The sequence below is a fragment of the Silene latifolia genome, chromosome 9 (genome assembly GCF_048544455.1).
Source record: "Silene latifolia isolate original U9 population chromosome 9, ASM4854445v1, whole genome shotgun sequence".
Taxonomy (NCBI): domain Eukaryota; kingdom Viridiplantae; phylum Streptophyta; class Magnoliopsida; order Caryophyllales; family Caryophyllaceae; genus Silene; species Silene latifolia.
In genome coordinates, this window is record NC_133534.1 from 29410186 (window position 1) to 29437862 (window position 27677).

Sequence of the window (27677 nt, forward strand, 5' to 3'; positions counted from 1 at the left end):
TCTACACTCCATATATTTGTTCACTACTTCACTCTACCTCTCTTATACATACTTCACTTATTTGCATGTGAACATCTTCTTCCATCTCTCTACAATAATTCTCTAGTATACATTATTAATATTACTAAGAAAAGTTAGTGATATTACTAATATTATTATCAAGGGTTCATATTAACAAGTTACTAGTTCATACTTGTTAGTATTTTTGGGTTGTTCTTGGGTGCAACTTGGAGGAGACTTTCTAGTTGAAGGTTTTTCAAGGAGGATCATCCACATCATTTTAGCTCAAGAACAAATTAGTAAGGAGAACTAATTTGTGCCCATTTTACCTTATATTCAATGTAAGGAAATTGTTTTTCCTTATACTTTCTTTTTATGCTTTCATATTAGCATGTATGTTACATAGATCACATAAACAACAATTTATGAGATATATTTATGTAATTAGAGAGTCTAATATGGATCTATGATCTTTTAATAGGTACATATTATAATGCTGCATATTTCAATTGTTGAATGTCTTTTATTTATGTAATTTTAAATTATGTAATTTTATCTTAGTATGGCCTTAGTTTTAATCGATATTACCCGTAATGAAAGGGAATATTGATTCGGTTGTAATTTAATGTGATCTCGTATCACTTTTATTTTTATTTTTATTAGTTTTTCCATTTTACAAATGTATAATAGGAATAGCTTTGTATTTTTATTATTATTTGTAATTATGGAGCATGTTCAAAGACGGTGCCATTCGGAAAGGTGATCCAACGAAGACAGTGTCTTGGGAGGCGTGGCACTTGAAGATTCAAGGGACCAAAGGAGTTGGTTTTCGAATATGTAATAGATTATTAGATTTTCTATTTAGGAAGGCCAGGCCATACTAGGAAATTTTATTTATTGCTTTGAAATTCTTTTAATATGTTGCATGCATTGCCAAATCGCCATAACAACACATGCATATCATATCGAGTCATCGACCGTGTCAATTATAATTATCGTAGTTTACTGCTTTAGTTCACTTAAAACGTGATAGATAATAAATTGACAAGACCTCTCACATATAATAATTGAGAATTAGCCTTGCCAAAAAGTAGAGACCCATGAAGTACCAATTTCATAAGGGAGTTGAGCCGGCTTTACCGTAATACAAACCTTGTTACATTGGCGAAGTGGGGTAGTAAAATGTTATTACATCGAAATTTGGATTGAGCTCAACGGAAGTATTCGTGACCGTAGTCGCATGTGTTCCGGGCTAAAGATGAAAATTAGAGTAATTTTTATCGACCGAGAGTTCTAAAAGTAGAATTGATTAAGAGGTTAATCCACCGAGTTATATTAATAAGGGATGACTCGGCTTACCGTACCCGTATTAATATGAATTTGGATCTCGGAATCATTTATGTTAGTTGGGTGGGGGTCACTACATAGATGCAATACTTGTTTACAAATATACGAGTATTATTATAAACGATAGATGTTAATTATTTCCTTCATGTCCGTTTTTGTAGTTAATTATACGCAATGAATTCATCTAATACTCCTACACCAATCACCGTTGATACATGGCTCCAATCATTTGATGAAAAATGCTCCGAGTATGACAATGATACGATTAGAGAATTACGCGTTGGCATTGGTCAGGATGGAAATGTTTGCTTCTTTACCACCTCCACTCCACCTACTCCAATATTATTGCCCACCACCTTGGAAAGAAAATCTTGTGAAGAAAAATTTACAAAACCCAAGGCATCCTTGTTTGAAGAAACAAAGAGAAATGTTAAATTCAGTCGGAGTTCTAGCAAGAGTGTCCTTGCAAATGAAAGGAGTATTGGTATTTATAAAGGGAATACAAAAATGGGCGAGAAACCCAAACCTGATTATAAATTGGAAATGGATAGTGGGACTACCAAGACCAAGACCAAGAAGGGTGCCAAATCCTATGAGGAATGCCATTATTGTAATATCATGGGTCATTGGAAGCGAAATTGCCCCAAGTATTTGGGAGATATCAAAGTTGAACTTGTTACTCCAAGTGGGACTTGGAAATGTGGAAAAGCTAAACAAGAGTAATATGAATCTCCGACAAGGAAATGGAGGTAGGGTAGCCGCCACTTCAAGAGGGACTTATGTACTTGTTTTAGTTAATAGCTTTGAGTTGTAATTTACATAATTGTTATTATGTACTCACTTAGTCTAAAACATTATTTCCATTTCTATGTGAGACATGAAAGAATTTATATTTTGCCATCAAAGACAATTGTTGTATTTTGTTGAAAATAGACATGGCTGTGAGCCATGTCATTTATCTTAATGATATACAAGTTTTAGACACTTCCAACTCAAGCAATGATATCTACATAATACCATCCAAAAGACTCATAACTTGTAATCCAAATGATTTATACATTTGACTTTTTCAATTAGGTTACATAAACAAGAAACGCATTAAAGGCTAGTGTCGACTAGATTTAATGAACCATATAATTTCAATCATATGGAATATGCGAATCTTGTCTCCTTTGCAATATGATTTGTACTTCCTTTAGTGGTAAAGGGACACGAGCAAGTGAATTGTTGGGACTAATACATGCCGATGTATGTGTTCTAATGAGCATCACCGCAAGGGGAATTTATGACTACTTCATCACTTTTAACGATGATTTAAGTATATATAGGTATATTTACTTAATAAAAAATAAAGTGAAGCATTTCAGAAATTTGAGAAATTTCTAAATGGTGTAGAGAACCAATTGAAGAAAAGACTAAAGCATTACGATCCGATCGTAGTGGCAAAGATCTAAATAATAAATTTGATTTATTAAAGATGGATTATGACCTAGTGTCATTACTCATAAGATCGAACTTAATATGAGTCGGTTTGAGTTGCTGAACTCAATTTTGGGAATTTGCAATCCAAAATGGACACGTAATTTTAAACGGATGTTCAACCAGGAAATACCTTAAATAGAGAGTCTATTTAACAAATCACATGGATTAGACTCGCATATTACATAAATCAAACTGCCATGATAGGGATGGCCTTTTGAAAGCTAATGCATAGTCTAGATAAACTCCTAATACTCCACCATATATGTTTGTGTCTCACAAAGCTATCTCTTTAGAAGATAGAGCTATTTCTAAGAGAGAGAGTGGGAGTAGATGAGATCATCACAAACATGTCTTGTAGTTAATGTGTTACTTTGTGAAAGTAATGGAACTATAATCCATAAAGATAGAGTAGGAGTATAGCTCAGTGGGAGTTTAGCACACATGTCTTGTTGTTAAAATATTGCTTTGTGAAAGTAATGGTATTATGACCTTATTCCAAATCGATCTTGTTACATACAAGCCATAACATTACAATCCGAAAATTGTTACTCAAGAATAGATTCACTTAAAGGCGAGGTCTCCTTAAAGTGAATAGAGCTTTAGAGTACTTAAATGCATAAATTGACATGAAGATGTTAATCAAGATAAATAATGTTAGGAATTGTGGTTTTTCATTTTAATGAAGAATGGCAAATGAGATTAAAATTCGCTTTTCTAAAATGGGAATTTAGAGAAGAAAGTGTTTCAAAACACAAAACCTTAGATGAAGATCTAAGAATCCTAACATATTATGCGTAGCTATCTTAAGTGATCACAAGATAGACTTAACCTAGCATTAAAGGATTATACTTTTCGTTCATGTGATAATAGTGAATAGTTTTATTCACATGATTGAAGAATCATGATTATACATGAAGTTAAGTGGGAGCCTGAATCATTTTCCCATGTCTTTTATGTTGATAACATATTTAATTATTGAGAATAATGTACCAATGCTCTCTTCTGTCAAGAGTGATTGGAAGACTAGGAGAAGGTGTAATATACTGTAGATTACCGTATCTATGTGAGAGTATATTGGCATAAAGTTGACAGTCTTATGAGGATGAGATCTTTCGTATCTGTTTAACATCAACAAGGTTGAATGGGTTATTCATGTTGATAAAAGTGGAATTACTATGATGGAGTCATAGTTGTTCGCTGAACCTATTATGTTATTGATCGCATGAAATCGATTACTAATGTTTCCGCCATTAGAACGATCATGTATGACAACAGACGCATATGCTGTGATGAACCTTATGCCTAGGGCATGATAAGTCAATAATAAGATAATTCCCATGATATGACTTGAGAAAGCCTTAAAAAACAATTGAAGACTTGTTCATATGTTTGGATGATAAACTAAGTTAGGTGTTGAAGGGTTGCACAAACTTTAGTTTCCAAACTTAAAGGGATTTGTTGAAATCCTAGGATGTCTTATTGACAAAGGAGTAAGAGACTAAGAAAGGTGTTTTAGTTTCGCACATTGCAAATTCTACAAAAGGATTCTAAGTAAGTTGTGATAAAATGGTCAACGTAGGGATTAAGGGTCAATCCCTCTACAAATGACTTTATCACAAGTTATGCGATAACAGTAGGACCATCTTTCAAGTTAAAGAGCCCAAGTCTAGCAAGAAGACTAGACAAATACTTAGAGATAAATTCAAGTTATTAGAAATAACATTGAATAGAAAGAAATAGCAATTGATAAAGTTGGAATATATGGATATAAGGTATATTCACTTGCCAAGCTTTTATTGCATTTTAACTAGTGTTAATAATACACTAAAGATTATAGGATATGAAGTAGTAATAGTGTATTGACTATTCATATGTGATAATCGCATTTATCGTCTGAGTTTTATTAAACTCACCCATTACCTTGTTAAATCCAAATGGGTTGTTGAGAACAAATTGAACCCCATTAAAGTGGACTGGATTGATATGGTATTCGCCCCTAGTCACTTATATGAGGTGACGTCTTGAAGTGACTAGAGTGTGATGCGATTGATGGCAAGTTCAAGTGTCATAGAGTCATATGGGATGACTAGTCGATCACATAGGCAGACTGTATGGGACACTCTGTCGGGCAGTGACCGCTTATAGAGTTCTGGTAATTCATAAAGCTGGTCGTGGCAAGAGCTACTATAGTATTCTTATGAGTCAATTCTTTTGACTAGAGACTATTCGCCCAAGTTGGCACAAAATTCTGATTTGCTTTGATTTATACTCTACGATTTCGTAAATGAGGTCAAACTGGGTATATTTTGAGTTATGATGGACTGTGGTTGAACGAAGGGAATAGCGCGATAGGAATTGTCGACCCCTTGTCAGGGTTATTTGAAATCTCAAGGCCACTCGAGGAGTAGTTAACTGGAAATGCGTGGCCACGCTCGGAAGGTATCTATGATAGATAATTCCGGTCAAACAGTTAATCTCCAGATTGAGAAAACCACTCAAGATATGATCAAATGTAAGTACGACCTGCAAGACACCTTGCATTGAGTGGGAGATTGTAATAGGACAAGAGAATTGGTGACGCACACTTGTCTCGGACAAGTGGGAGATTGTTGGAAAATGTGTCCTCAACAATAGTGCGATCACATGATTTAATATCATAATTAAATCTCATATTAAAAATACGTAAGGGATGATTCATTTATATAGTCAACTGATCAACATTAATCGGTAACAATTGGCTTGCTAGAGTTTGACGTTACTGTCGTGGGACGGTGGTGGTCAGTTGATCCATTAAGGTCACACCTAAAGGATGATGCCCTTATCTGTAAAGTTAATTAATTGTATGTTGATACAAGTTGATTAATTCCTTAAATATGAACAATTTATACTTATGAGAGGAAATATGTATCTTATTATAATGTGATTAAATAAGATTCAATTTAGTGAATTAATATGTTAATTTACTAAATTATGTTGAGGTTTTATAAATATTTCGAGGTAGAGGTAATTAGTTATTTACATTTACAAGGGGTTGTAAATTTAACTAACTAACTATTATGGGACCCATTATATGTTGATATAATGATAAAATATTACTCAATAAGTTGAGTGGATATATGTTTATTAATTTGTCACATAATTGTTGTATGATCAAATTAATATTTAATTATGTAAGATAATTAATCATAAGACTTATAAGCATTTGTGGGACAAATATTATAAGACAAAAAATGGACCCATATAGGTACATGAGTACCGTCCAACATGTGAAGATGGTGGATTTTTTTGGTTTTGTCATTTAGTTGTTGGAAAGATACTCCAACAACTTATGACAATACTTTTCTAAAAGTCTACTACCTACATATAATTAGAGTATTGCATGTGAGATAAAACAAGACCATAAAATGCTCTACAAGATGCACGTTGGACGTGTGAGGCATTTGATGAGGACATTTATGTTCTTCTCATTTTCTCTTATAAAATCTCACATGCAAAAAGGAAAACCTCTCTCTTATTCATATTCTTCTTCACCAAAAACTCAAGTAGTTTTGATTCAAATTGTTCAAAGCAATTACTAATATTATTAATGTAATATATGAGTATTAGTAATCAATTTTAAGGTAAACTACTAAACAAATATCTAGCACATATTATTTAGTAGAGATAAGGGATAATCTTGGGTGCAATTAAGAGGAGTGGCTTCTATACTTGAGGTCTTTGGAGGATCATCCTATTACTCATCATAGCTCAAGAACAAGTGAAGGTAGGAGACCTTACTTGTGCCCATAAAACCGAAATTTACAATGTAAGGGACATTGTTTTCTTATAAATCCTTCTTTTTGTTATGCATGCACTAGATCTAAAGAACAAATAATTAACAAGTTAATTAGTTCACTATTAAAGGAGTCTAATAATAGGTATATGAACCTAACAGAACCTAGGGTTTGGAAAAACGAAACCCTAGGCCGTGTATTTCGTGTAACAGAAGAAAGAATTCTTCTCTAAAATTTTATCTTATCTTTAAGAGAATAATATCTTGGTAAATAATAAATAAGATATGAAATCTTTCTTTAATATTTAGATTAAGATATATTCTCTATACTTATGGAAAAGATATCTTATTTAGATAATAAAAGAGATATTAAATCTTTGACAAATTATTATCAAATAAGATATGCTAAACCCTAGCTTGCACAAGAAGGAAAACGAGAAGAGGATCATGACCAAGGTAGCCGTCCTCTTCCACGAAACCCTGGGCGGCACAAAACTCTAGGCGGTTTGTTTTAGAGTTTAACATAAATAACTTACATAAACCCTAGATAGCATGATAACTCATAAGTTGTATTACTAGTCAATAGGATATAAATAAATTATTTATCCAAGATAAGTATAAGATATAATCAAAATAAATACTTTAATTTATAAAATCATTTCAAAATATTTTAAGCTTTAAAAACAAAGTTCTTCATATGTCATCCAAAGTTATAGTGAAAAGAGTTATAACCTTAGATTTAGTTTAGTAAAGTTATAGATGAAATACCTATAACTTTACTTCACAAAAATCACATCTAAAGATATCATTACTAAATGACGACCTATACTATCTAATCTTCCTGGAGATCTTCAGTAGTTGATCATCTTGTATCTTGAATATAAGCTCTTCATCTTGAGCTTCAAAACTTGTATTTGTCTTTATCTTGATATAACTAACAAGTTTTGTTCAATGTTCTTGTAACATACAACAAACCATTACAAGTACCAAATATATAGACACAACATACTTTGTAATTATCAAAACTCAATAGGACATATAACTATATGGTCCAACACATACAACTTACTCGATAGAGTACTCTAAGAGCAGAATACCCGAGGTATTACAATAAGTCAGTCAACGGGTCCCTAACAGGGCAGGTATTACAACCTTCCCATCCAAAGCCGACCTCCTACTATACTCATGTCGGGTTCATTTTATTAGACGCTCCTAGATTCATTTTGATTCATTGGTTTAGGTTCCAAAATCGTCACTCTGATACCACTTTGTAACAGCCCCTTCTTACCCAGCCAAGGTAATCGGAAGATGTCACCATCTCGGTTTCCCGAGGCAGTGAATCAGAACTACAATTAAGTAATATTTTATACAAATAACAGGTTTAATAAATTACATAACTATTAAATTAATAATAAATGGGAATTATACATTATACTACTCAACTATCTTCTATGTCGTCTATCATCTAACTACACAACTCGACTCTAAGGCCCGAAGCTCGTCCCGTCTCCCGCGTGATACCAAAACCAAACTTGTACAAAAACTGCTCCCAATATGATCAGAAATACCATATGGATCAACATAGGCCACCCCGGAAATATGTGACAATTTACAGACAACCAACACACGTCAGTTTCAATAATACAAATACTTAAGACACGATACAAAGATGCAAATATGCAACATGTTAAAGGAATGCACAAGACACGACTCTACATCCACCACCATACCGTGACCACCACACCGGTACTAACGACACACCCACGGTACCCACCACCCGGTGACGGTACCGTAGCACCGCCCACCAAACAGCCGGACCGCAGTCCGTAAAACAGGTACTTGGGACACACCCGTGATACCAAGCTCAGGCGCTAACCGGACCCCTGCCAGGCGTCGTGACACCACACTAGCCCCTTCGTACTCAAGTCCTTAATGTGCACGTCCATCTTGGAGTGGGAAGCTCCAAGAGGCGACCCAAGCGTAAGACAGTCTCCCAACCGCACTCGTCACTGTATCACACATGTCATCAGGACCACGGCGCTTCTACTTCCCCGTGCCTGGCCTACCAAATCTTCAGGTCCACAACCGCAACTGTGCTTGAACAACCAATATTACACTAGGACCACAACCGCAGCTGTGCTTGGCCTACCAATATCTCATAGCAGTATTGCCCTACAGACAACAAACACAGTTTAACAAATTTATTAATGCACAACTCGTAATAATATCAACCGGAAGTAATCACAGAAATTTCCATTCACAAGATAGGCTCGGTATAAGACCGCCACATAGTAGTATATTACTCAAAAACTCATTATGAACAACGCTCCCACGTATTATACTCATCAAAGTCTCAGTATAACTCAGTATAAGACCGTCACAATATCAACTATTGCAATATAACTCACTACACCTTCATTTCAGCAATGTATTTGTGTCAAATGAGGTAAATAAACATTTAACACTAGTTGAGTAGGAAAAATCCTACCTCAAGATAATATCGTCGCAGCAAGTATCTCAAGAACGCTGGAAAGGATTTTCTACGAACTCCACTCAAAATACAATTACAACAATACATAATAAATATAATCGCATAATAATTTATAACATACACGATGCTACAACGGCCCTAAGCCGAGACCACGACCAACCCTAGGTGTAATACTACTCGTTTATGATGGTCTAGTACTCGGTCGAGTAAGGTGCACTCGATCGAGTATATCTGTTCGATATTTTTTGTCAAGCTACTGACATGGTAGCACACGAACGAGTGGGGTTGTACTTGGCCGAATATGGTTGTACTCGGTCGAATATGGCATACTTGGTCGAGTATGTCAGGTACTCGACCGAGTGCCCGGTCTAGAGCCGTTTTATCGAGCGGTTTTAATTAGAATGATTAAGGAGTATATATTAAACGTTTCCGTTGTCACTAATATTTTATAATCATTTTTACAACTTAATTAACTCCGTAATCACTCTAATCACCTATCAAGCAATGACCTATCATTTCGGTGTTGAGATTTCGTAGTTCGCGCGTCTATTAGTTTGTAAGTCCTAGATTTATATCTTATTGCTTTTAAGTCGATTTTATTGCAAACCCTATATTGGGTTGGTTTTTGGGAAATGATTATTAGTGACAGATTATAATTTAGTATTTGCTTGATTATAGTTGTTAAGTGGAGATTTCGCAGAATAACAGTTCTAGCCTCTTGTTGTGTTGATTTGCGGAGATTACGAATAAGGTAGGGTTTCGCTACTCAGTCTTTAGTACGATTGATTATAAGTGATATGATATTGGATGATTTCTTTGTTGTGATAATATTGTGGTGTTTTGATGTTATTGGCATTATTGGTATTAATTTTGGAGCCATTGTCGGGAGATGGTCTTCACTCCCATCTTCTCCTCTTATGGCTCCCATCACAAGGGGGATGTGCACATTAATGATCTGGGTTCGCTCGTTGCGATGAGCGGGGCTTTAGGTGGAAAGGATTCGGTCTACCATTGGCGGTGTAGATACCTGTTTTAATGGGTGACCTGGCAGATGTAGGCTGAAGTTCAGACAACGTACTTGGAGGCTTGGATGAATCCGCAGTTCCTTGGGCGGAGTTCAAGAAGGTAATGAGGAATTACTACGTGCCAGAGCATATCCGTAGCAAGTTGAGGGGCGAGTTTGACACTTTTACGATGACCGATAGTATGACCGTGGCTGAATACTATTACAAGTTTAATGAGCTGTCGCGCTATGCGGAGGACATGGAGCCGAGTCAACTGAATCTGGCTCTCCGTTTCGAGAAGAGGCTGTCATTGAAGATTATGGAGAAGCTATCGGCTCGTGTAATCTCGGACTTAAAGGAGGTTTACAAGAGAGCGGGACATGCTGAGAAGTTGGTTGACATGGCCAAGGAGGCTAAAGAAAAAGGGAAGTGAGAAAAGAAAGGCTGAGAATGAGGTGGTAACCAGTCAAGCTTCAAGCGTGGTAACCACAAGCAGGCTAAAGCTTATTCTTGTGGGCCTGGCTTTAGTGGAGGATCTCGCTTTGGGGGAAGAGGTGGACGGAGTACGAGTGACAACTCCACCTTACACTGCTTCAACTGTGGCGGGATCAGCCACAAGCGATTTGAGTGTAAGAGTGCTGGGGAAGGAGGCTTTCAACGATCTTATCAGGGGAACTGTTCGCAGGCTCTGAGTAGAGTATGGCGATTAATAGGTCAGCTGGGTCATGGAACAATCAGGGTGGTCAGAGCAACAACAATGGCGGCTATAACCGCAATAGTGGTGGATTTTATCAGCGCCCGAACAACAGTGGAAACAAGAATTCGGCGGCTAAACCTACTACATCGATGACTACGGTGAAAGGGGGAGGTTAGAAGAGTAGCAGTAAACTGTTTATGATGGGTAAACAGACGGCTGAGGATGATGCACAAGCCGTCACTGGTACTTTTCTTGTTAATCATAAACCAACTTTCATTTTGTTTTATTCAGGGGCAACCCATTCGTTTGTGTCTAGAGGTCATGCTTTAACAATGGGTTTGAGTGGGTTTGAGTTGGTAAAAGATAATGTGTTTATACCATCGGGGGAGTCGTTTTCATGTCATAAGTTGTATAAAGGGGGTATCTATGGTGGTTAGGCAAGTAGACTTACCGGTTAACTTACTTGAGTTTCCTATGAATGGGTTTGAGGTATAGATTGTCGTCAGAAAAAGGTTTCTTTGAAGGATCCCAAGGGAATTAGAGTGTCATATCAGGGGGTTTGTGGTGAAACTCAAGGTAAAGATGATTGCAACTATGACTTTAAAGTCATGTTTGAGGAAGGGATGCCCTATGATCCTTTGACATGTGAGGAATACTCACATGGAGGAGCCATCAGCAGTAGAGATACCGATTGTGGGTGAGTTTGATGATGTCTTTCCGGAGCAGATACCAGGATTACCTCCTAAGAGAGACAATGACTTCAGTGTATAGCTTAAACCAAGGACGGGGCCTATATCTAAGGCTCTGTATCGTATGGAACCAAAGGAGCTGGAAGAATTAAAGAAACAGCTGAACGAGTTGTTAGATAAGAGATACATTCGGCCTAGTGTATCGCCTTGGGGTGTGCTAGTTTTATTCGTGAAAAAGAAGGATGGTAGTATGAGGTTGTTCATCAACTAAAGAGAGCTAAACCATGTTCCCGTGAAGAACATGTATCCTTTACCGAGGATTGATTATCTTTTTGACCAGTTAAGTGGAGCCGAGTATTTTCAAAGATTGATCTAATATCGGGTTATCACTGGTTGAGGTTGCAGATGAAGATATTCCTAAGACAGCTTTTCGGTCGCGGTATGATCATTATGAGTATGTGGTGATGCCTTATGGGTTGACAAATACGTCAGTAGTGTTTATGGATCTTTTGAACTGGATATTCAATCCATTTCTTGATAGATTCGTAGTGGTTTTCATTGATGATATTTTCGTCTATTCCAAGACTAAAGAAGAGCATGAGGAGCATTTGAGGCTGGTATTGCAAACTTTGCGAGACAACCAGCTATATGCTAAGTAAGATCCTAGTCGGATCGAGGCGGTGTCAAACTGGGTAGCACCAAAGAATCTTGCTGAAATTCAGAGTTTCTTGGGTTTGGCTGGATATTAAAGAAGGTTCGTGAAAGATTTTTCCAAGATCGCTAGGCCTATGACAACTTTGATGAGGAAAGAGACAAGATTTCGATGGGATGAGAGTTGTAGATGGTGTTCCAAACATTAAAGGAACGTTTGACTACAGCTCCTGTCCTAGCTTTGTCAAAGGGAAGTGAGAACTTAAAAGTTTATACTGATGCATTGAAGAATAGATTTTGGTGTGTCTCAATGCAAAACGGGAAAGTCATTGCCTATGCTTCGAGGAAATTGAAACCGTATGAAGAGAACTGTCCTACCCATGATTTAGAGTTGGGTGTAGTTGTATTGTGAAATTTGGAGGTACTATCTATACGGAGCGACCTTTAAAGTGTTTCAGATCATAAGAGTTTGAAGTATATCTACACTCAGAAGGAGCTGAATATGCGTCAGAGGAGGTGGATGGAGTTGATTGGTGACTATGATATGTAGATTATCTACCACGACGGGAAGACTAATGTGGTTGCAGATACCTTGAGTAGGAAGAGTGTGCATTCGTTATGCACTGCCATGTCATTCATGAAATTGAAAGATGAGATGACTAAGATGGGGATCCATATGATTCGCAATGGAGATATCATTGGGGATTTGACTATAGAGCCCGAACTTTATGATGACATCAAAAGGAAAAAGGTGCTTGATCCTAAGATTCAAGAGTGGAAGACCGGAGTGAAGAAGGGTGTTGTTTTGAGATTTTAGATCCATATAAATGGGAGTGTCTGATTCGATGAGAGGTGGTGTGTACCTAATGATGCCGAGTTTAAGAAACTAATTATGACGAAGGCTTATTTCACTCCTTATTCGGTACATCCGGGATGTGACAAGCTCTACAACGACTTAAAGAAGACATTTTGGTGGCCCAGAATGAAGAAAGAAGTAGCGGAGTTCGTGGCTAGGTGTTTGACTTGCCAAAGAGTTAAAGGGGAGCATCGGAGACCACAAGGTAAGATTCAGTCACTTGAAATACCTAAATGGAAATGGGAATCGATATCCATGGACTTCATTGTGGGGTTACCGAGGACTCAGCATGGTAATAATATAATTTGGGTGATTGTTGATCGCCTGACAAAGTCAACTCATTTTATCCCAATGAAGGATACTTGGAGTAAGTTTCAGCTGGCTAATGGATACAGAATGCATGTAGTAAGACTACACGGGCTATCAAAGGATATTGTGTCTGATAGAGATGCGAGGTTTATATCACGGTTTTGGCAAGAGTTGCAGGATTTGATGGGAACTACCTTAAAGATGAGCACGACATTCCATCCTGCGACAGACGGTCAAACTGAAAGGACCATCAAGATATTAGAAGACATGTTGCGAGCTTGTGTGATGGAGATTGGTGGAAGTTGGGAATATCGGCTTAATTTGATTGAGTTTCATATAACAACAGCTATCACACGAGTATTGGGAGGGCACCATTTAAGGCACTGTATGGGGAGAGTGTAGGAGTCTAGTGTGTTGGGATGATAATGTTGAAGCTGTGGTTTTGGGACCACAAATGGTACAAGATATGATTGAGCAGCTACATTTGATTCGACAAAAGATGAAGGCAGCTCAGGATCGGCAAAAGAGTTATGCGTATTTGCATCGAAGAGATATTGAGTTCGAGGTGGGTGACAAGGTTCTTTTAAAAGTGTCACCTATGCACGGCGTTATGAGGTTTGGCAAGAGAGAGAAGTTGAGCCAGAAATTTGTAGGACCTTATGAGATACTAGATCGGATAGGTGAAGTGGCTTACCGAATAGCTTTACCACCAGCTCTTGATCGGGTGTATAATGTGTTTCATGTATCTCAACTTCGAAAGTATGTAATGTTGGAGCTTGTGTCCTCCACAGTTAGTGTGATAACATATATAAATCTCTTATAGGTTCACAAGGGTATACTTAGTATTTTATCAGTTGATTAACGTTTACTTAATAACGGTTGGCTTGCTAGAAGTTTGACGTTATTATCATACTGATGGCGGTGATCAACTGGTCCCTAAAAGTCACACCTAAAGGATGTGTGTGAGAGATGTGATTGTATGAAAATATAATCACATTGATGCCTTATATGACTAAAAGGTTAGTCCATGTATTTGACTAAAAGGTTAGTCAATGTGATGATGAGACGATTATTTAATACAATTAAATAATTTTAGCTGAGACGAATTAACTGTTAATTCGTAAATTGAATATAAACTGTTATATTTAATTAATGTATATAATGTTAGCTTAAACGAATTAAGATGTTAATTCGTAATTAAACGTAACCAGTTACATTTAATTAGCGAATTATAAATATGTAATATTTATAGTTAATGTATATATTATGTGGAATTGTCATAATAAAATGTTGACAGGCCGGTATTAATAATTCGACTACAATCTGTTGTGTACAGACTTATTAATACATGTCGACATAAATATGACAATTGAAATAAAATACACATTATATATATTTTGAGAATAACCAAAAATAAGAAGATTTTTCTCCTTATTTTTGGGTTGGTGAAAATCGAATAAGAGGAAAAAGAGGAAGAAAAAAAATCTTCCTCTAATTCACTCTTCATTTGGACGGTTTTTAAGAAGGAAAAAAGATTATTTTTCTTCTTATTCTTTTTGACCTAATTCTCTCATCACTCACACAAAAACCCTAAAAATTTCATAACAATTTTGGGGATCTCTCTCTAGCAAGAACAAGGGCATTTCTCATAGCATTTTGGGTGCAACGATTAGGAGAATATCGATTTCGATATTGTTCTTAGGCCATATTGTTAGGACCAAAGGTTGATTCATAATCTCTACTCTTTTGTTTATGTAATTTCATTTATGACTCGCATTTTCATTATTATAATTTCGTTATAATCCGAATATTTCTAGAGAAATTATACCGATATTTCCCACAAGTGATATAAGAGCATAGGCCACGAAATTATTTTATATGATTATCATAAATGAATTTAAACAAAAAATTTTGAAAGAAAAAAATAAGGGCATTCGGCCGCAAAAAGTTTTCAGCCGAGATGATTTTTTTCGTTTTGTTGTTTTATTTCCATTTGATTTATTGGTTTTAATATGTTAAAATGATAATATGATAAATTTGTAGATGTTTTGATTTAATAAGAATTAAATTGAAATGTAAATGGAAATTGTTTGATGTTGTTCAATTGTTTTTGCTATATAGTTTTTGGCATACAAGTTAATTTAACAAATGTTCAAATCAATTGTGATGATCGGTTTAATCATGATTTAGATATTCATTTTAATAGGTTAAATTGAATCATCTAGTTTGAATATATGTTTAAATTAAAAGGATGATTATGCCAATTTTGTTATAATAGCAACATTAAACAATTGTTCATAACAAATTAGTTGTTTAAGAAAAAAAATCGGTTTTAGGGCAAAAATGTCGCAACCATTAGAAAAAAAATTGTTTTTTTTTTCGTTTTTATGGAAATGCCGAGAGCATTTTAAGAATTTTTTTTTTTTTTTTTTTTTTGTTTTTAGGCTAATGCCGAGAGCATTGAAAAAAAATCTGTTTTTTTTTCCTTTTTAGTGCATGCCGTGGGCAATTATAAAAAAAAAATTGTTTATTTTTTGCCAATAATCTTTATACATTATTTATAATGTATAATTTCTAGTTGTGAAAAAGTTCACAAATTTAAGATACCTAATTATTTTAAAGAGGTTTAAAATAATGTTGGATTAATTCATATTACAAGTTAATATGTATTAAGATTGGAATTATTGTGAGTAATTGAGGAATTATCACATAATTTGATCATTTAAATAGGTGGTTTGGATAAATTACTCTACATAATTAAGGAATTATGTCTTGCATGATTAATTTATAGTTGATACTTTTTATTTAGTTGAATGTTTCGTTGAATGGTTTTATTTACGTATTTTTGCAATCGGTTGTAATTTGTAATACCTAGTGTGGCCTTAGTTAATTATGTTTTCGTAATGATGGAAACATAATTTTAATGTAATATTGAGATCTCGTATCTCCTTTAGTTTTCTTTTATATTATGGTTTTGAAATTAGAATGTAAATAGGTTTATTATGTAATTTTTAATTGTAATTTTGAGAAGACTAAAGATGGAGATTGGATTGCTCACTCCCGCTACATGGACCAAGATGGAACATCAAGACAAGCTTCTCGGGTCCAAGAATGGATTCCAAAGTTGTATTTATGTTCATTTTGGTAGATAGGCCACACTAGGACTTTAATTTGTTTTACGTTTTTCCATTCTTATTGGTTTTCATTGCATAATAGTTAGTGCATCATATTCCGCCTAAACCAAACCACCTACTACTTAAATGCATGAAAATTGACTCATATAGTTTGGATGTTAGTTTTCATAGACATACAGATGACACACAATTTTAAGCCATCATCTTAGTTTATTCATTCTCGCATGCTAGATATTAGTTCACTTAAAATGAATTAAAATAAAGTTGATGGGATCTTCCTCTAAAACTGAAATTGAGACTAGTCTTTATAAGGCCAAACAACTATGAATCCCTTCTTCGTCGGTAGGCATATAGGACCTTACTCTCCATATGACCCCTTCTACGTTGGGTAAGTAGTTTGTGTTGACTTAGTTTACCTCAACATTATAATCCGAAGAGTTTCTCGTGATTATGATGGACTAAAGATAGAATTTACAGAAATTTATCGACCAAGAATTCTAAAAGTAGAATTAGCCAAAAGGTTGGCTTATCCATTTACAGATAATTGAGTCTTGGAATCATTTATATAATTCTTGAGGGAGGTCAATTGTATAAATGCTTGAGTCTTCGCGTTATAACAGTATTGCATTAGATTTAAATCATAACGATGAGTATGCTTATTATATTTTTCTTCTTTTCGCAGTGTAGAATACGTTTTATTTTGATAATACTGCTTACAACAAATGGCTGGAAATAATGATATCCCTATGCCAAGTGCCACACTTGAACGCCAGTCTTGGCTAAAAGCTTTCATGGACCACATGAATCAGTTCACACGACTGAAGAATGACGGGTCCAACTTTGCAGACTGGGAGGCATCATTACGGAATGCTGCCATTGCTGACGGTAAGCTCGAGTACTTAACTGAGCCAATACCGCCAAACCCAGTCCCCAATGCAAGAGCTAACGAGTCAATTGCTTATAGTGACTTCGTTATGGAAGCGGGTGCGATAAAGAACGTACTCATTTTTGCAATGGAAACCAATTTGCAAAGACGCTTCATTGCCCAAGGTGCAAACAAGATTTTCACCACGCTCACTAATGAGTTCTCAAAAGCACCGAGAATCGTTACTTATGAGCATACCTGTCGCTTCTTTGATGCAAAACTCCAGAAGGGCCAACCGGTTAGCCCACACATTCTTAACATGATTAAGAATGTCGAGAAACTGGAGGCACTTGATTGCAAAATCAGTGAGAGCATAGTCATTGACCGTATGCTTCATTCACTTCATGATGGTTTTGCCCTCTTCGGGGTAAATTACTACATGAATGACATGAAGAAAAGTCCTCATGAGCTACACTCACTTCTCGTACAGACCGAGAAGGATATGAAATTGAGTGGGAGCATGAAGCAAGATGTTCTCATGATTTCCAACAAGAATAAGGGTAAGGGCAAAGCTCACGGCAACCTAACTGTAGGAAAAGCAAAGTTTAAAAAGTCAGGAAACGGTAAGAGTGGGCCTGGTGAGACTAGTAGCTCACTAGGCAAGGCAAAGATCAAGGACGGTAACGTTGAATGCCACCATTGTCACAAGACTGTACATTGGAGGAGGAACTGTCCCGTGTACCGTGAGGACATAAAAGCAGGCCGCGTCACTCATGTTGGTATGTCATCTTATATTCATATGATTGAGATTAACCATGCAAGTTTCGGAACTTGGGTACTTGATACTGGTTGTGGTTCTTATCTGTGTAATCATTTGCAGGGCCTAAAAAACATCACACCTCTCGCAAAGGGTGATGTGGACCTGCGAGTCGGGAATGGAGCTAGAGTTGGTGCAGACTCAAAGGGAACATACGTAATCCAACTCCCAAGTGGTTTTGAGTTATATTTATATAACTGTTACTATGTACCCAGTTTATCTAAGAACATTATTTCTGTTTCCGTACTTGATAAAGACGGTTTTTCATTTTCAATAAAGGATAATAGCTGTATTTTCTCTTTTAATGAAATGGTTTATGGCAAAGCAGTTTCCATGAATAGAATTTACATCTTAGATCAAACCACAGATATATTACATGTGAATAATAAGAAATTAAAGGTTGGTGACAAAGATCAAACTTATCTATGGCATTGTCGAATGGGACACATAAATGAAAAACGTGTAAAGAAACTCATTCGATTTTTCTACATTTGGCACGTGTGAATCATGTCTTATCGGCAAAATGACTCGAATTTCCTTCAAAGGTGTTGGAATGCGCGCTAGTGACCTATTAGGACTCATACATACTGATGTATGTGGACCTATGTCAATTACCGCAAGAGACGGCTATAGATATTTTATCACTTTCACGGACGATTTGAGTAGATACGGATATGTCTACTTAATGAAGCATAAAAGTGAGTCTTTTGAAAAATTCAAAGAATACTAGAATAAGGTTGAGAACCAACTGGGAAGAAAGGTTAAAGCACTCCGTTCAGATCGGGGTGGCGAATATATTTCAAATGAGTTTGATCAACACCTTAAAGACTGTGGAATAGTTTTGCAGTTAACTCCACCTGGAACACCTCAATTAAATTGTGTGTCCAAACGGAGAAATCGAACATTACTTGATATTATTCGATCCATGATGAGTCAAACGGTAGTACCTGATACATTGTGGGGTTTTGCTCTTTTGTCAGCTGCTCTTATACTTAACCGAAGTCCGTCTAAAGCTGTCGACAAGAGTCCATATGAAATGTGGAAGGGAACGGTCCCTAACTTGTCCTTTATTCGGGTTTGGGGCTGCGAGGCTTATGTCAAGTGGAGACACGAGGATAAGCTCGGCCCACGATCGGTCAAGACATACTTTATTGGTTATCCAAAAAGAATGTTTGGTCATTACTTCTATTCGCCTACCGAACATCGAGTTTTTGTTGCGGCTAGTGCAAAGTTCTTAGAGAAAGAATTTCTCGAGAACAAGTCAAGTAATAGAACCTTCGAGCTATCGGAGATTCAAGAAACAACAACCGAGGAACAGATGGAGGAAGTTGTTCCTTCAACTAGTGATACGGTTAATATTCCTCAGGAACCCAAGAGGTCAGGTAGAGTCTCTAATCCTCCAGATAGATATATTTGTATGGTCGAGGAAAATGACGTTTTACTCCTAGAGAGTAATGAACCCGCTACCTATAAAGGTTCTATGGCCTGTTCCGACTCAAAGCTATGGCTTGAAGCCATGCAATCTGAGATGGACTCCATGTATGAGAATGACGTATGGGATCTTGTTGATTTACCTAATAAGGTAAAGCCTCTACAGTGCAAATGGCTTTACAAAATAAAGCATTCTGTAGACGGGCAACCAGATACCTATAAGGTACGACTAGTGGCAAAAGGTTTCACTCAAGTGCACAGATTGCATTATGATGAAATTTTTGCACCCGTAGTTATGCTGCGTTCCATTCGGATAATCTTAGCGATTGTCGCTTTTTATGACTATGAAATTTGGCAGATGGATGTGAAAACCGCCTTCTTAAACGGTTATTTGGAGGAAGAATTGTACATGGTACAACCCGAAGGTTTCATAGATCCTGAAAATCCTAAGAAAGTGTGCAATCTTAAGCGTTCCATTTATGGACTTAAGCAAGCTTCTCGTAGTTGGAATCATCGTTTCGACCAGGTGATAAAAGAGTATGGTTTCCATCGATCGGTCGAGGAACCATGCTTATATATCAAGTCGAGTAGGAGCAAGATTGTTTTCTTGATATTGTATGTTGATGACATACTCTTGATTGGGAATGACATTCCTCTCTTATCTTCGGTAAAAGGATGGTTGAAGAACCATTTCCAGATGAAAGATCTGGGTGAGGCACAACGCATATTGGGAATCCGTATCTATCTAGATAGATCACGACGGATGTTATCACTGAGTCAGGAGTCTTATTTGGATAAGATTCTTGAGAGGTTCAGCGTGACCAACTCCAAGAAGGGGAACCTTCCAATGACGTCTGGGATGCATTTGAGCAAGTCTCAGTCACCCACGACACCTGAAGGGGTCGCATGAGTCGTGTTCCTTATGCATCTGCAATAGGATCAATCATGTATGCCATGATATGCACACGTCCAGACGTGGCATATGCATTGAGTATGACGAGTCGGTACCAAAAGAATCCAGGTGAAACACACTAGATAACTGTTAAAAACATCCTTAAGTACCTACGGAGGACTAAGGATTGGGTATTGACTTATGGAGGAGATACTAAACTATGTGCAATCGGTTACGCAGATGCTAGCTTCCAAACAGATCGAGATGATTTGAAATCTCAGTCTGGATTCGTCTTTACTCTTAATGGTGCTGTGGTCAGCTGGAAGAGTTCCAAACAGAATGTTGTAGCAGATTCTACTACTGAATCCAAGTACTATGCCGCTTCAGAAGCAGCAAAGGAATCTATATGGATGCGTCAATTCTTACAAGGACTATCCATAGTTCCTAGTTCGAATGACCCAATCACCATCTATTGTGACAATAGAGGTTCCATCTTCCAGGCTAAGGAGCCTAAGTCTAGCAACAAGTCTAGACATGTACATCGAAAGGCTCACTTAATCCGTGATTACGTGGAGCAAGAGGAGATAGTGATTGACAAGATAGCTTCGGATGACAACATCGCGGATCCTCTCACTAAACCATTGTCATATGATAAGCATGAAGGGCATGTTATTTCCATGGGAATTAAACGTGTTCCTGAGTTGTAGTAGTTGATTATGGATTCGATACATTATCTTTTTCATATACTATGTATAACTTAATCGTATTATTTCATATTTTGTTTTTCATGTGGATTGTACGACAACATTGAACGCCACAAAGTGAACTGAATTACATTATATTTGTTTTGGTCCGTAATCGCCTACATGAGTTGATAACTCTGGCTATTATTTTGTGAAGTTGATTGATGGTGGGTTCAACGAGCCATAAGTCAAACAGTTGGCTGATCGATCACAGATGCGAGTTATAACGATACCTCGTAGGACAAATTGTGACAACGTAATGGAGTCCTAAATGTTTAAAAACATTCGGTGCCAGGTCGTGGATTTGACGTCCATTGTGTTCCTAGAGTCGATTCTTTTGACTATCGATTGTCTCTTGAGATTAAGGCAGTTTTTGGGTGACTTTGGTTTCTTTCTCATGGTCGACCGTAACTGGAGGCTAAGCATATTTTCACTGGGTCATTTCATACTGTACTTATATCTGCAGGATTCGAGTTGAAGAAAATATCCAACCTTTATCAGCTTTAGTTATTTCTCAGGGCCACTCGAGGAGTTGTAACTGAAATGCATGGCCATGCTCGAATGATGATTCGTTTATCAGTTAAGTTACTCTCTAGTCGGGAAAACCACTCTTGATATTGATCACTTGTAAAATACGACCTTTGTGAATACGGATTTTGCAAATTATTTTACATTGAGTGGCAGAAATTTTAGGATATGAGAATCGATTATCGCACACACACTTGTGAGGACAAGTGGGAGTTTGTTGGAGCTTGTGTCCTCCAGAGTTAGTGTGATAACATATATAAATCTCTTATAGGTTCACAAGGGTATACTCTTTTTTTTTGGTTAAATGTGAGCTTTTGTATTAATAGAAAAGATATTACAAGCTAAAGCATTCATGTGTTAGGCATTGAAAGCCTACACCATTACATGAGACAAATATTTAACTTGACTAACCAATCTCTATTCTTTAACTTCTCTATGCTATCTATCTTGTGAACAATTCTTTGACGAACTTGTGCTATGATCTCAGATACAACATACTCAGGCTTCTTCACTTTATGTTCCAATCTGCAAATGTTCCTGACATACCATATATTATACCAAATTGCCATCTTAGCCAAACGACAAATCTTCCTCTGAAGCTTGGTATAACCAACACTACCAGTAAGAGTAAGGTGCAACCAATTCTCAACTCCAGTATTCACCTTAGAAGTGTAGACACAGTCTGTAAACAGATGCTTATGAGACTCAGCAGCTGCTTCACACAAAAAACATCTATCAGAGATGCACAGGCTCAGTCTTGCTAGTTTAACACGAGTATTAAGAGCCTTCCTCTGAACCAACCATCCTATAAATGCATGCTTAGGTATATTCCATATACTCCAAACATCAGAGTACCATTGGACATGAGGGTGTGTGCCCTGTAACCAACAGTATCCAGAACTAACAGTATAACCAGTACCAGTAGGTTGCCCAGTCCAGTGATGACCCTGATAACCACCAGACAGAAGCTCCCTAGTTTTACAGATATTCCTCTAGTTCCAATTAGAATCTGGAGGTGGATGATAGTTAGACCAGTCAGCTCCTTTGAGGTAAACATGATCAATCCATAATTCCCATAACCTATCAGCTTTAGTATACAGCCAGTGCACCAACTTCCCCACACTAGCCACATTCCACACCCCAGCATTTTTAATCCCTAGTCCTCCTTCCCTCTTAGTATGGCAAATATCATTCCAAGCAACCAAAGGAGCCCTATTGTATTCAGAGCTATTGTCCCATAAAAAATTCCTGCAAATAGCTTCAATTTGATGAATCACACACTTAGGAATAAGAAAGATAGATGCCCAATAGTTATGCAAGGTATTCAGCACAAAATTAATGAGAACCAGTCTGCCTGCATAGCTGAGCTTCCTTGCCCCAATACCTCTAATTTTCCTTACAATTTTATCAGTGAGAATTTTACAGTCCCTCCTTAAAAGCCTGCCAGGTTGAATTGGGATTCCCAAGTATTTAAAAGGCAATGTACCTTCCTGGAACCCTGAGACCTGAATGATATCAGCTTTCAAGTTAGCAGCTACTCCATTGAAGACAACCTCAGACTTGGCAGCATTGACTTTCAGGCCAGAAGCTGCAGAGAAGGTAGCCATTACTCTAAGGAGCAACATGATAGACTGACTGTCCCCTTTGCAAAACATCAGTAAATCATCAGCAAATAGAAGATGAGTCAGTTTTAGACTCTTGCATAGGGTATGATATCTGAAATGCCAAGTATTAGCAGCATAATGCATAATTCTTGAGAGATACTCCATACAAATGCAAAATAAGAGAGGAGAAATAGGGTCTCCTTGCCTTAAACCCCTCTTTCCAGGGAAATAACCAAAATGAGCACCATTCAAGTTCAAAGTGTAGGTAGGAGAAGTAAGACAAGCCATTATCAACTGATGGAATTTAGGAGGAAATTTAAGAGCTGACAGCATTTGATCCACAAACTTCCACTCTATAGTATCATAAGCCTTGTGCAAATCCATTTTAAACATACACCTAGGAGAAGCCATACCCCTATTGTAAAGCCTGACCAAATCTTGGCAAATAAAGATGTTTTCAAGGATGCTTCTCCCTTTCACAAAGGCTCCTTGATTCCTGTTGATGATGTCAGGCAAAATAACAGCAAGCCTAGCACACAGCAGCTTGGATATAGTTTTGTAAATCACATTACAACAGGAAATAGGTCTATAGTGCTTAACAGTCTCAGGTCTTTCCATCTTAGGGATAAGAGTAATGATGGTAGCATTAATCTGAGTCAACAATTTGCCAGTATCAAAGAAATTTTGCACTGCAACACAAATCTCATCACCAATAATCTCCCAAGCATCTCTAAAAAATTGACTCCCATAACCATCAGGTCCAGGGGATTTCCCCTTAGGGATGCTAAACAAACACTGCTTAACCTCCTCAGCAGTAACAGGCTTGCTCAAAATATTCCAATGTTCAGCAGTACAGCAAGCTCCATTCCTCACAACAGTCAGGTTCACTTTCTCAGTCTCAGTCTGAGACCCCAGAAGAGATTGATAATATTCAAGGAAAGCAGCCTGAATAGAATCACCATCAGTACAAGATCTTCCAGTCATATCCTCAATTTGGAACACCTTATTAAGATAAATTCTTTTTTTAATAGCATGGTGAAAGTAATTAGTATTTAGATCTCCTTCCAAAGACCATTGGACCTTGGCTTTCTGAATCAAAAAACTATCCCTAGCTGAAATAAGTTCCTTCAAGTCATGGGCCATATCCATCTCCTGCTGTAGTAAAACAATGTCACCAGGGTTCTCAACCAGCATCTTCTGAATATTTTCAAGGGCCACTGTTGCAATAGTAGTGCTGTTTTCTATATCAGAAAAGCAGCACTTATTCAGACTTTTCAAAGCAGGTTTCAAAGCTTTCAGCTTCTTAATAATAGAAAACATCTTTGTCCTTTGAACATGAATGCTCCACACATTCTCAACAATATTCTTAAACTGACTAGCAGAGCCCCACATATTAAAATACTTGAAATTTTTCTTACCCCCCAAAGTAGAGTGAGTAGTCAATACTGTACAGGGGCAGTGGTCAAACAAACCCTCAGGATGAAAGTGTGCATAATTATCCCCAAATTCTTCCAGCCAAGCTTGATTACCCATTGCCCTATCCAGCCTGTTATAGACTCTATCAGCAGGGTTTTGCTTATTATACCAGGTAAACAAAGCACCTGTAGAGGGTATATCTTCCATGCCACAGATAGAAACACAATCCCGGAAATCCGCATTTCAAAGATCGTAGTGTTGCCCCTAATCTTTCTCTCTTTGGTGACAAAACAGTATTAAAATCCCCTAACCACAGCCAAGGTGCACTACAATCAAGGGAAATCTCTTTCAAAATATTCCATAAAGCCACCCTTTCCTCCAAACCATTAAAAGCATAAACCATTGTGAGCTTAAAGGTCTTATTATCAGCTCTAGATGTTACCACCATATGAATATGCTGAGCATTGTAGGAAATAAAGTTAGCCTCAAAACAGTATAGTTTCCAAAAAATCCAAATCCTACCTCCTTTATGCCAACTGCAGTTAGTGGAAATGCTCCAACCATCACAAATTGAAGTGTTTTTATTCAAGAGAGTTCCAGGTTTCAGCTTAGTTTCTAGTAAGCTAAACAAACCCACTCCATTATTGTGCAAAAACCATTTAACCACCTTCTGCTTATTCAGGTCATTAAGACCCCTAATATTCCAGAAACCTATGCTATGCATTGAGAGTGTCCTCAGGGGGGTCCTTGCCACTCTCTACTACCCCCCCCCCCCCCCCCCCCTGGAAGCATTAGAGTTATTCAGAGCATCTAAAAAGGAGTACTTACTAAATTTGGTAGATAATCTTACCCCCACAACATTCTCCTGCCTATTCAATCTCATAATATTCTTTGCTGGAGTAGATTGTATAGGTACAGATCTAACTGTGTGAAGAGGAGGAAAATTGGTAGGTGTTAGAATAGGAGAATTGCTCACAGGATTCACAACAGCTACTTGAACCTTGTCTATTTGAACAGGCTTCCAAACCTGTTTGGCCTTTTGTTTTGGTTTTGAAGGTTTCTTAACTGGTCTCTTACACTGTGTAGCATTATGCCCTATCCCATTACAGCTAGTACATGAGATAGGTTTCCACTCATACTCCACAGGCACAAAAACCAAATTCCCTGATTCATCCAAGAACTTGACTTTTGCAGGCAAGGGTTGGTCCATAGCCAATTCCACCATTACCCTAGCATAACTAAGCCTAACTTTTTCATGAGTGTCTTGGTCTTTTTTAACAAATTTACCCACTAATCCAGCAATTGCTGGTAAGCAACTTCCCCAAAATTTCAGAGGAACATTAAACAATTTCACCCATACAGGAACAACATCAACTTTTGCCTTAACAAGCTCCATATCCACAGTCCATGGCTTAATAACAATAGGCTTGTTATCATAGAGATAATATCCAGACTGCAGCAGAGCATCCCTATCCTCATTCTTAGTAAATCTAACAAGAAATACTCCATTATCCAAAAACGAGACTCGTTCCACTCCAAACCTACCCCAGACAGTATAAATATAGTCCTCAACCAAAGCCCAGGGGGGGTTTGCACCCAAGATGTAACACATAACAGAATGAGACCAAAATTCTACCTCTGTTTTGATGTCCTCATGGGTAAACTATAAGAGCTCATCAGAAGCTTCCTCCTCATGGATAGTTGGCAGAACAGGGACGTCCTTTCCTCCATGACGAAGTAGCCAACCTTCCTGCAGGTCCTCGTCCTCCTCAGTGACAAGTGGGAGTTTGTTGGAGCTTGTGTCCTCCACAGTTAGTGTGATAACATATATAAATCTCTTATAGGTTCACAAGGGTATACTTAGTATTTTATCAGTTGATTAACGTTTACTTAATAACGGTTGGCTTGCTAAAATTTTGACGTTATTATCATACTGATGGCGGTGATCAACTGGTCCCTAAAAGTCACACCTAAAGGATGTGTGTGAGAGATGTGATTGTATGAAAATATAATCACATTGATGCCTTATATGACTAAAAGGTTAGTCCATGTATTTGACTAAAAGGTTAGTCAATGTAATGATGAGACGATTAATTAATACAATTAAATAATTTTAGCTGAGACGAATCAACTGTTAATTCGTAAATTGAATATAAACAGTTATATTTAATTAATGTATATAATGTTAGCTTAAACGAATTAAGATGTTAATTCGTAATTAAACGTAACCAGTTATATTTAATTAGCGAATTATAAATATGTAATATTTGTAGTTAATGTATATATTATGCGGAATTGTCATAATAAAATGTTGACAGACCGGTATTAATAATTCGACTACAATCTGTTGTGTACAGACTTATTAATACATGTCGACATAAATATGACAATTGAAATAAAATACACATTATATACATTTTGAGAATAACCAAAAATAAGAAGATTTTTCTCCTTATTTTTGGGTTGGTGAAAACCGAATAAGAGGAAAAAGAGGAAGAAAAAAATCTTCCTCTAATTCACTCTTCATTTGGACGGTTTTTAAGAAGGAAAAAAGATTATTTTTCTTCTTATTCTTTTTGACCTAATTCTCTCATCACTCACACAAACACCCTAAAAATTTCATAACAATTTTGGGGATCTCTCTCTAGCAAGAACAAAGGCATTTCTCATAGCATTTTGGGTGCAACGATTAGGAGAATATCGATTTCGATATTGTTCTTAGGCCATATTGCTAGGACCAAAGGTTGATTCATAATCTCTACTCTTTTGTTTATGTAATTTCATTTATGACTCGCATTTTTATTATTATAATTTCGTTATAATCCGAATATTTCTAGAGGAAGTATACCAATATTTCCCACATGTAAGTGACCCGTCTCATGTGCTAGTGGTTGAGAATATCGATTTGGATGAAGCGTTAACTTATGTGGAGATGCCAAGGAAGATATT

The 27677-nt window shown here is 36.9% G+C and overlaps 2 protein-coding genes across 2 annotated transcripts; one reads left to right on the forward strand and one right to left on the reverse strand.

The window, feature by feature from the left end:
* The first annotated feature begins 13244 nt into the window (after positions 1 to 13244).
* Positions 13245 to 14643, forward strand: LOC141600799 (uncharacterized). The gene is made up of 3 exons (XM_074421050.1): positions 13245 to 13444; positions 13701 to 14040; positions 14635 to 14643. The coding sequence occupies exons 1-3, from the start codon at positions 13245 to 13247 to the stop codon at positions 14641 to 14643; spliced, it is 549 nt and encodes a 182-aa protein (XP_074277151.1).
* Positions 14644 to 22088: 7445 nt separating this feature from the next.
* LOC141600800 (uncharacterized) lies at positions 22089 to 26340 on the reverse strand. The gene is made up of 4 exons (XM_074421051.1): positions 25579 to 26340; positions 25059 to 25185; positions 22741 to 24913; positions 22089 to 22680 (listed from the first exon to the last, which is right to left on the reverse strand). The coding sequence occupies exons 1-4, from the start codon at positions 26338 to 26340 to the stop codon at positions 22089 to 22091; spliced, it is 3654 nt and encodes a 1217-aa protein (XP_074277152.1).
* Between the last annotated feature and the right edge of the window lie 1337 nt (positions 26341 to 27677).